The 11798-nt window shown below is 39.4% G+C and overlaps 2 protein-coding genes across 2 annotated transcripts; one reads left to right on the forward strand and one right to left on the reverse strand.

The window, feature by feature from the left end:
• Window positions 1-1840: 1840 nt before the first annotated feature.
• On the reverse strand, window positions 1841-4761 carry SARC_00831 (hypothetical protein). The gene is made up of 4 exons (XM_014305448.1): window positions 4662-4761; window positions 4344-4432; window positions 2737-2947; window positions 1841-2051 (listed from the first exon to the last, which is right to left on the reverse strand). Exons 1-4 carry the CDS (start codon window positions 4699-4701, stop codon window positions 2038-2040), a joined length of 354 nt encoding a protein of 117 aa, XP_014160923.1. The 5' UTR covers window positions 4702-4761; the 3' UTR covers window positions 1841-2037.
• Window positions 4762-9520: 4759 nt separating this feature from the next.
• SARC_00832 (hypothetical protein) lies at window positions 9521-10003 on the forward strand (the record flags this gene model as incomplete). The annotated part of the gene is made up of 1 exon (XM_014305449.1): window positions 9521-10003. One exon carries the CDS (start codon window positions 9521-9523, stop codon window positions 10001-10003), a length of 483 nt encoding a protein of 160 aa, XP_014160924.1.
• Between the last annotated feature and the right edge of the window lie 1795 nt (window positions 10004-11798).

Consider the following 11798-nt stretch of genomic DNA (forward strand, 5'->3'; position numbering starts at 1 on the left):
TTATACTATTGTATATATATGTGTGTATATATGCGTGTGTGTGTGTATCTATGTATGCATGTATATATATATATATGTGTGTATATATGTATGTATATAAATATATATATATATATATATATAAGGCGAGTCTATGTGTGTGTGTATATAAATATGTATAAGAATGTGTGCGTGTGTGCAAATATATTTATATATAAATATGAATGTGTGTGTATATATATGTATAAATATATACATGTGTATTAGGGTTCGTGCACAATTATGTTTCGTGTTTATGATTCTATTTCAGTCATGCATTGAAAGGGCAATGTCATAAATTATATTTTGTATATTTTCCATCGTTCATACCGTACAATACATGTTTGGTAGACATGGACGTTGTATCTTGTTTTCTAGGTATATATTGCACTGGTACCTTTTTTAACTTTTGAGTATCCAGCACATGATTTTATGATGTTTTTTAGATTATGTGTAGTAACTACATTAGAATATATGCTCGGCAATACGTCATCCGCACAAACAAATGAAACAGATTATTTCGAACAACACACATTGCCTACTTAGATCAAATATACACAATTATGTATTCAAAACATACAAAATAAAGGGTATGCGTGTGTATTAAACATACACAAATAAATGCTTGCAATGAGATTTTTGAAGCGTGATAGGCACACGCACAATCATGAGCATATATACGTGATATCGACATTTGTATAGCCGGATGTAAACGGCTTAAAGTTCGTTTATGGAAACCTTTCGTAATCGTCAGCTGCAATCCGTGATGTTACTCTTAAGTGCTGCGGTCCGCTGAGCCATTCATGTTCTTCCACAATAAAATGCAGCCATTTCACCTCAAAAACACATATATACAGATTTATACATCAGTGATCAGTATGTATGTGCAATATTGATAAGTACATACATTTACATGTACATATACGTATAGGATAAGGTCTTCACGCGGAGTACTAGGATGACTTCAAGGCTGACAAAATTATTCGTCTGGGTATGTGAGCGCAGGAGACAGTAGACACACACCGGACATGTATACTACACACCATCGGATAACGAGCAAGTCAACTTTTTAATCGATAGGTCTTATATGCCGGCATGTATAATTTACTCCCAGTGTGAGTTAAAGCAAGTTGTCGACATTTTTGCGCTTTCTATGACCCGTCCTTTCCTAAGTGCACAACGGCACGATAATCTGTGACAATCTGATCAGCGGAAACTCTATACCACATGCAATTAGAGACAACTATATACCCAAAGTTCTCAGCTACTTTACTTCTTTGCCGCCCAAAATGTAATTCCGACAAACCCTCCGTACCATGGGCGTCGATATTATATATACGTATATATATATATATACACTCTGATTTGGGTGTGAAGAGATCTATGAAGTATGATGCCAGTCGTTGGATCACCACAGAACATCATCAAAACTATTTCCTCAACGATTGAGCGCTCGAGTTTGCAATCATTCGATCGAAACAAACAAATGCCTGCACATCACATGTATCCCGATTAAGGTCATAACCGCCACGGCTTAAAGGAAAAACAAAAGCCCGCAATCGATGCGTGCAGAGCTGTCATATCTAACTTCCAAGTTGAACATTCTCGACGTCAATGTGTAAGTTATGAATGCAGAGCATGTGCATCTATAAAAAACTATCAATCCCCATCGCATATTATAGTCTACCATGTCGTTGACCCGGACACACAACGACGGCCTTATATATGAAAATCCAGGTATTCAAATCCTTTAGGCTGCCTTATAAATGAAAATCCAGATATTCGAATCCTTTGGGCTGCCTTATAAATGAAAATCCAGATATTCGAATCCTTTGGGCTGCCTTTTATATAAAATTTAGGTATTCAGCCCCTTTGGGGCTGTGCACAAAAAATATCCTTTGACTCACTCTGGGTATACTGTTCATCATGAGCAAACCGTAAACCACGTCCGAAGTCCAGTACTTAGTAACGTCCATAGAATACATCTTTATTAGAATTTATAATGACCTGACTAGGAATTTAATCGAAAAGACCTGTGCCAAAAAAAAAGACAATAGTATTTTGAGAATCAAGCTACTAGCAGTAGGCTTAGGAGACAGGTAAACATCATACGAAATGAAATGAACAACACAGACAACCCTCAACCGAATTGATGCCTACACACACAGCTACTTCATTACAAAATCTTACACAACGGTTTCAACGATTTCCAACGAGTCCTAAGTGATATATACACGATTTAATTTCAGTAATATCGCACATCAGATCAGACAACAATTTATCTCCAGAAAACAGGGTTTAGGGTTTCCTTGTATGTATGAATTCATTCATAAAAACTTTCAGCCGAACATAAAGAAAAAAAAATTGAATAGATCCCTTTCGAATTATGTAAACAACTCAACTCGCTACGACATTGTAAATTTGTAACACTCATCAATATATATGTAAACAACAACTGCGCGTATCAATATACATACATATTTGACAAAATGAACAGCTGAATTTACATCACGCTCACCGCAAATATACAAACTACCGAAATTTAATAAGTGCGTGCCGAAAATCTACACATCTACTAGCAACTATATTCAACGCCCTTGACATAAACCCGCCCATACATTTCAAACATCAAATATACCAAACAACGAATGTACATAAACACCTCGACAATATAATATAAAATTACACCCGCACCTATCTCCCCAAATTATTACATACCGAATCCCATATCCTCCTCCTCGGACTCCTCCTCAGGCTCGGGCGCAGCCGCGGCAGCAGCAGCAGGGGCAGCAGCAGCACCACCGGCAGCAGGGGCAGCGGAACCAGCGGGTCCTCCAATAGGGCGAGAGAACACACACAGAGTCTTGGTACCAGTGATGTATGGGTGTACAAGCTTTAGGGGTCCGGGGCCGGCAGCAGACTCCACAACCTGCATGACGAGGGATGAGGTATCGGATGTGTGGCTGACTTAGTTGTTTGTAGATGGACCGAGATCTAGTGAAGTCGACGCCGGCACAGGTGATGTGGAGTAGGTGACAATGGTCCCAGCGCTTTTAACGCTATTAGTGCACGATCCAGCATCAAAATCGGGTTATATCATTCACTTATTACCCGTCCTACTCGTCTCTCCTAATTTTCACAGCAAGTATTCTACTCCCAAACCGTCTTACTCGTCACTATCGTACTCTCAATAGTAAATAATACTCAACTCGCAGAAAGGGCCAAATAGTCAAATCCTCCCGTAATCGTCGCTCCTCCCACTTGCCCGCCGCAATGCTCTATATGACTGTGCCGCACTATACTTAACATATTTGAAGGTTGTGTATGTTGTAACGACAACTTTTTGTTCCATAGTACGTGTTAAATCTGAATATATATTAATATAAATATACATATATACATATACATATACATATACATATACATATATATACGTACATACATATATATACACATATATACGTACATACATATATATATACATATATACATATATATATTTATATACATATATATACATATATATATATATATATATAGATTGATAACTTAAGCTGAATATGTATCGAAAATTGCTGATCCTCACTGAGATTGCATCATCTATGGTCTAGACTGCCGTTGTATCCAAAGATTCACCACGGTTGATCTGGTCAGTTGCTTATCCATGTGTAAATATAAACTCCGCCCACCTCCATGTTGCTTATAATCGAACTCATTCGACAAGCTTCAATTCGTATTCACCTATTTCGCTACCGAGAGTAATTCACAACTGAACAGAAGAGACTCTTCCGCTAAACCATGTTTGCAGGTTGCAAATCTTATCCACGTACGCTATTGCCGTTACTTATTGACAAAGTCGTGTCGTAGAACCCAAGCAGTTCACATCGGATATTTTAAGATAACTGACACACAAAATTCAAATAGCATGCAGCCCGTTTCTCATCCATCTAGCCCACTTCGACGCCGTGACTTAGTATTTTCCATAATGGATCTTGTGATACTAATGAATATGAACGATAATAATCTACCTTGACTGTATAATCTACACTGACTTTCAAAATAGTCCACTTATTCGAGGTTACACACACTCGTATATCAACTAATGGATATGAACGATAATAATCTACCTTGACTGCATAATCTACACTGACTTTCAAAATAGTCCACCTATTCGAGGTTACACACTCGTATATCAGCCTTGCATGCACAAATCGCGGTTTGCCTACTAATGAATCTACTTAGTCAATATATATTGAACGTCACATATATACAACAAAAATATATGCTCAATTTGAATAAGGACTATACCAAGCTTAACAACCTACCTTGGAGATATTGTGCTCAATTCCGTTCTTACTGTCAGATCCTTCTACGGTAAGGGAATCGTCAGTGGTGCACGTGGCAGTCCACTTGCCTAAATAGTTGTGGAGAGAAATAAACTTAAACAGCGGTAGCCTCAAATAAAAACTGTACTAAAGGGTAGACTGTATATGTGCTCTCGATAGTGGTTGACAACGGATCCAACTTCATCCAACCTCAATCGAACCTCCAGAAACACAGCAGAGTCGGCTACTTGAGATCCTTGTACAGCCGAAGGTGTATACCTTTTTACTGATACAGATTAAATACACTTCCTTGCATACCGTTGTCATCTTGACACTTGAAGATCCAGCTGTTAGTCATGATGGCTATCTATTCTATCCTAAGACGCTAAAAAGAAGTATGTGCTACTTGCGTATTCTGTATATCTTGTGCGGTATAGGAGGTCAACCACTACGCCAAAGCTTTCACGTGGAGAAAAAATAATAGTGGACAAATAATTCACTTTATTAGAAGTTCGGTACGGCGAAAATGTCAACTATTTTTTTTGGTTTTGTTTCCAAAGAATATTTACTATTAGTTGGAAACCTGGACTGCTGCCTGCCCGTGCCGGCTGCATATTTATTTTATGCATCATGACTGCATCCAACTTCCCAAGTTCCAACTTGCAAGTCCCACCCACACGAGAGGCCTGACAACAACAAGAAACCCCCATAATTTTTCGGCGGCCAAATCATAGCCTTTCCACTTTGGCCCGAACTCGAAAAATCGAAATCAATTATTTATAATTATATATACTGAGATTGTCAACATTGTGGGTGTGCGTGCACAAATCGGCCGTATTGTGTGCATTTATTTGCATGCGTCTGCGTGAATATGGCAATGGTGGTTGTTAGTTGGTAGGAACATAAGGAGTTTTAACTATTGCTGAACAGTACAGAGCGACATTTATACCTATGGCTTGCAATAAGTGGCACTTATTTTCTTTACAAAACACCGAAGATATTGAATAATTTTGTTTTGAAATTGCAGTTTATATGATATCATAACGGTTTACATATACTTTGTGGAGGCGAAAGGTCTGTCTTTTTTATGTGGATTGATATACACATCGAGTTATTCACACTAGAGTGTCACGTTCTGTGGCTGCATCTATACACGATGTAGACTTACACGATTTTAAACAAAAAGAAAGTCAGCACTGGTTACGGAATAGTAAATAGATATTGCGAATGTGGGCTGGGTGTGGAGGGGAAGTGTGTATTCGTTGTCGCTATGGTGTGAACGATGGCGCAGTAGACTTTGTGGACACACAAAGCAAATGATTGTGTCCGTCATGAATATGATAATGTGGGGTCCGCAGCTGACCATATGACTTTATCTAGACGAATATTTGTGCACAAGTATCAAAAAAAAAATGGTTTCCTCATCTATTTTTTTTTCCACTGTGACGAAAAATAGAAAAACTGCATCGTAGTATGATAGCGTCCTACTTCCGCGGTGAAACTGTAGGCGTACAACATACACAGTATGTACGAAATTGTGAACTTACTATTGTATGGAATCCCATCCACACATGTGTGTTTGTTTGTGAACTAGTAACATATGTGTACGTGAATTCTGGAATGCACTTATCATCCATCTTGTTTTTCAAACTGAAAGCTTGTTCTTGTAATTCAGCAACTCATTTACTCAGCGACTCTTCGACAACGAATGCTGTCTCATATACTTTCGTGCAAACGTGCTCCACATCCTTTTCTTCCTTGTAAAGAGATTGATATGTTTTTAGGTTGATTGCATGTCTAGTATATATAAACTGATTGCCGTTATTCAACGCTGCAGTATTGGCTTGCCGTTCCTTTTCAATTTTTTTATTTCGCTTCTAATCTATGATAGGCTGCTTGTACAGCTGATGCCTAGAGTATTTGTGCTTTGTACACTTCAATGGATCGTTGCGTTTATGTCTTCGCGAGTGCCTTGGCAGGAGTGTATATTCATCTTGTATCTCATCGTGACCAAATAGGTTTTCTAGCATCAGTTCCTCTGCATTCTTAAGCTTGATCAAATTATTGGCTACAACCTATGAATTCCACTCGTTTACTGTTATTGACATGGTATCATCTGTCAATGATATCCACTGTTTACCACATCGCTTCAGATACTTAGGGCTTCAAATACTTAGGACAAATGTGCTTCTCATAATTAGACAGATATATACTTGCAAAACTCTCACATTGCACACCGTTTTCTTTCAACCAAACAGGGTCGCCTTTGGGTACAAGCTTATGTTGGTTGAGACACGACCCGTGGTACACACTCAACCATACTCACCCTCAAAAGATAGCAATTCACTCGAAAAAGTGTGTGTAGTAGCCGAGCCTCTACATTAGAATCTATGTTATAAACGTACTCTTAAGCAGTGCGTAAGTTATAAACGTACTCTTGATAATACGAGGAACTTAAGTTTCCTAAATGGTCTTTAACAGTTTTATTAATTAATACCATTTCCATTTTACATATCAGATATTTGGACAATGCCATTAAAAGGCCCCAGTAAAATACCAAACATAATATTTGGTCTAGGTCTATTAATAGAACTATATTTACTCTCCAAATCTATTTATATCTGAATACTTCGGTAGTGAGATGGCTCAACCGAACATATGCTTCTAAGGACTATTAGTGTTGCTCAGTTTATCCTCCGTTCAGCCAACCAGATGTACCAGTCTGATGAAGGCTAAGTCGGTAATTCTTGATAAGTGGCAAGCTATTGGTTAATGCAATAACTAAGGACATCGAGAGCTTTTTTTTCTTTTTTTTCTTTTCCTTTTTCTAAAGATATGATTTTATGAGTCTCTCGTATTCGCCCCCACGAAACATACCATAGTTTCTAATAGAGCGACAACGAAACACTAAATAAAATTCCTTCGGCGGAAACAGTACTGAGAGGATTATATATAGGCAATGTCTCAGCTTCACAATCCCTCAGAGTATTTGCTGTTTTCACGAGGCATACCTAACTTTACTAAAAGTTTCATATTTCTATCGAAGAACCTACCTACGGTATCGTGAAACTCGCAAATCTGACTTGGGCTCAATTCTATTCGAGACCAGATCAGACCTTCACAAAGCGTCCGATTTCTGTGGTTAGATTTGTAAAATCTCAGAAACGGGAGGATCAGATAATGGTCGAGACTCTCAGTCACCAACTGGGGGTTACAAGGAGAGCAAAGGTGGAGACAAAGATGGACCTAAGAACAAGCATGTACAAGGGTCTGATGAACACAAGAACAATGTCAACACCAAAGGCAACCCTGTGGCAAGGCTGAATAGCCGACAGCACCCCTTAAGGTTAAATATAAGGAGTCGAATAACTGTGGCGAGCTGATTGCAATTGGAGAATAACCCAGCACGAGCCGAATGGGTGTTGGAACGGTAGGCATGCAGAAAAGTGTAAACATTTTGTCACGAAAGTGTTCTGACTGTGCAGGAATTGGAGAATACCATAAGCATACGTGTAAGGTACAACCGAAGATTGAAGTTAAGTAAGAATCTTAGTCTTGTCACTATGACAAAAGGATGCACCGCAAGACAAGCGGGTCATCCTGGATGTAAGGGCTAACGGACATGAAGAAGAAAAACCGTTGTTGGATCCGGTCTCGCAATTTTTCTGTATATCATCACGCTGTAAGGTGCCGGATGTAACTCAAAAATTAGAATCTATCATCGTGTTGGAGTTATAAGACGAAAGAGAAATAACGTGTCGAGGCATGGCGGTTGATCTCAAGTTTACATTGACATCCACACTTAGCAAGTTAACTCAAACCTTTTGGACATTTACGATGTCACAAAGGTCAATTCAGAGCTCTGTGGACCAAAGAATGTGATGATGCTTTTAAGCAGCTCAAAACAGTGGTTTAGTAGGCACCAGTATGGAATACCGTTTATAGTGGCAACAGATGCATCCGACATGGCAATCGGAGGCGTTCTGTATCAGATAATTGATGGGAAACCAAGATATGTACACTTATTTGGCAGGGCGGTGAACTCGTGTCAGATCGATTACCTGACAGTGCAATAAGTGCTTTTAGCTATTGTAACATAACTGCACTCACTCGTTTCGAGGACTATCTATAACACGCATTTTAGTGTGTTATGCGATCAGAAATCATTACAATACCTACAGGACATGAAAACCTATCTTACAATTAGTCAGTCGGTGGCAAGGTAGTATCGCATTTTTATTTGGCATAACACATATTCCGGGTATGCTTCATTTAGTCCAAGTGACGATGCAAAAGATTTCGATGTCACAGAATCATCGGAGGAGGCTATTCTGAAGTGGTTATGACAAAATCATGCTTTTAAACACATACACAAGGTTATGACTGAAAAAGATTGCAAAAAGTACGAAATTGTACACATAAATCTTAAGCAATATATACCTCAGGTGTATCACGAATGCGACGGCTGCGAAATTAATCGAATCAGGCGCTACGGATACGCACTTTTACGCAACGTATCTGATGATGAGCCGTGGCGCCGGGTTATCTTTGATTTGGTTGAGCTACTCATGTCCGAACACGCGAAAGATAAGTATGTCTGTCACGTGTTTGATGTTGCTTCAAGATATAACGTAGTATATCCTCTGAAAGACAAATCAACACAAACTGTGGCTGAGTGTATATATAAATGTTTCGCAGATTTCGACTGCCCAGCTATAGTATGTTCCGACAATGGTATTGAGTTTACAGTTGATGTCATGACAACACTGTTACTCGTTGTGTGACCATGCCATAAGATGGGTGTACCTTATAAGCCTTAGACACAAAGTGTGAATGAGGTGCAACATAGAAAGATGAAGGAGTTCATGCTTGGAGCACTATTAAACAAAGCTGACATGTGGTGTATCAATTAATTGGGTACAGACACAAATAAACGAGACACCAAATTCAGTCACTTGTTCAACACCCACTCACTATTTCAAGGGCCGACAAGGAGTCTCAAGATATAGTCATGTGTTACCTTGGTTAGAGAAGTTGTGTCGTACCAGAAATGTAATCTGTCCCTTGCTTGAGGGAGATGCGAACATCGCTCTCAAGGAGAGACAGAAGCGATGGAATGATACCAAGAAAATAGTCGAGTTTCGACTGTGCATACGGCTAAATTCATTAGACCATTTATGATCTCTGTGGCCAATAAGAAGAGCGGAGACGGCTCTAGTGCCTTAAATATCGGGTCACATCGTATCCCTACAACAGAGTTCATCCTTCGTCGCACATGTGAAGCTATTTCGCCTCTTATGTCTTACGAGTTTAAGAAGATTCCCGGGAAGTACAAGCATGATAATATGACATATTACACTATGGAGTTTGCAGATGTGGCACATTACGATCTTCCACCATCACCATTTGACGACCCAGACGTATTGAAAGCTTTCAATAAGAAGTTTCGCAAACGCCTACACAAAAACAAGGCTGATGCATATGCTATCTTACCCACAAACAAACATCCTGATATAGTCAAGGTTTATCCCCAAACATCATTTATACCAAGCTTTAAACAGCATGGTATGTACGTACCTCCAAAAGGCACTAAGAAACGTCCTATCCACCATCGAGGACCACAAGGACCTGAACCCAAACGTATTAGAGTAACCGAGTAGCTTGCAAAGTCTAAGTATACTTTGTCTAAGAAGATATAATACAAGCATTGTCATTATATGATCAAAACCCGCTTCTTTTCTTTTGCTTGTACAATTCATGTGAGCTTTTTGAGTCTACATGCTAAAACTACATATAAGCCAGCATAAAATTTTCAAGCAGAGGGGGGGCTGTGTGAAATCAGCGAGATCCTTATGGTAGAACCACGTAATGTATACTATAAACGTAGTAACGTTTATAGTTTATAGTTTATACTTATAATTCTGGAACACGTTCAAACGGATTTAGCATGAACAGGAACTTTGATATTTGAAATTCTGAACGTGTATTTACTAGCTGGCCTAAAGGATGTACCATGTATACTCAGGAAGTACAGCAGGCACATAATCTGTCACGCATATGATGCACACTTCAGTAAAGATTACACTTATCAACCACAAACCGAGCACACGGCTTCGAGACTTTCTGTCGCCTCAGTTCCCAATCCTGCCACCCTATAATCTGTATCGACAGCGGTTACACAGTCAGTTGGCTCTTACAGACAAATAGGAAGAACACAATCATTGTACAGCACTCTCGATATAAATACATAGCCTGCAAGCAGCAAGTGAGGCTTTCGTACTACTTTACCGCTTTCTTGCCTAACTCAGATTTTCTCGATACTTTTTGTAGGAATATGCGAAGTTTGAGAACGAGGTGAAGAAATTACAATCGGTTGTCAAGCAAAAGTATACTCTACACTGTATAAAGAATTGTATGGAATGTGACGGAGACTATTTGCACTGTGTAGATCGAGCATTGGGTGGCACAAAATGTGAGACGGGACACGATTTCAAGTGCAAAGAGTGTGCCAATATGGTAACGCTAGTATCAATAATAGAAGCTCATGTGCGACAAACACGAAAGTCAAAAGCATAAATAATTACATGCCGAGCTTATACGACAGCCTTAATTTTGTGAATTTATTGAACTACTATGATACACAACCATCTAACGACGAAACAACGGGCTTGACCGGAGATGAAAACGGCAAGTGTATGAGTTTTATTAACCTGGCACCGGTGCTACCAGTGTTGGACATAATTAGCAAAGAGATTTTTAGCTTCCAGAACCATACAGCCGGGGGAGCAAATTGGATTCAAGCAATGAACAATATCGCAACGCTTGAAGAGGACTTCTATATGCCTGAAACAGCGATCATACCTGTACGATGTAATGGGAAGAAGCATATTTTTACTAACGAGACGGGATCAGCGCAAGGTAATATACTTGTTGAAGCAGTTCTACGCTATACTATTGGTACAAGTGTGGCAGAAGCTACTATCGGCCACCAGCAGGAAACTATTAATGGGCAACAGCAGACGCACTCAGCAGTCTTACCTACTGGAGGAATAGAAACACATCAGCCAAATAACTTCTCTGTAACTAAATCCCACGCTGATCACATAATACATTTGCGCATAGGTTGTGACTCACATAGAACGCAGCTATTTTTGGAATGTTGCGGTTGACAGACTTAATCCACGCTCGGGAATCGGTTGAGAAACTTAATCTGCTCTCGGAAGTCGGTTAAGTATTATCTCAACTCTTGGGAGTAATCTAAGCAACTTGATTAGCTCTCGGGAGTGAGCTAACTCTGATGACTTAGCTCTCGGGAGTGAACTAACTCTGATGACTTCCATAAATCAAAGAGGGTTTCTTGCTGTAAAATCTTACCTGAGACCTGTAGTCTCTCAGTATGCACAGTCGGAGATCTAACCCGTACTCATTCCTTGTACTGCCGAATTTGCGGATACC

Source organism: Sphaeroforma arctica, assembly GCF_001186125.1.
Source record: "Sphaeroforma arctica JP610 unplaced genomic scaffold supercont1.29, whole genome shotgun sequence".
In the NCBI taxonomy this organism is placed as follows: Eukaryota; class Ichthyosporea; order Ichthyophonida; genus Sphaeroforma; species Sphaeroforma arctica.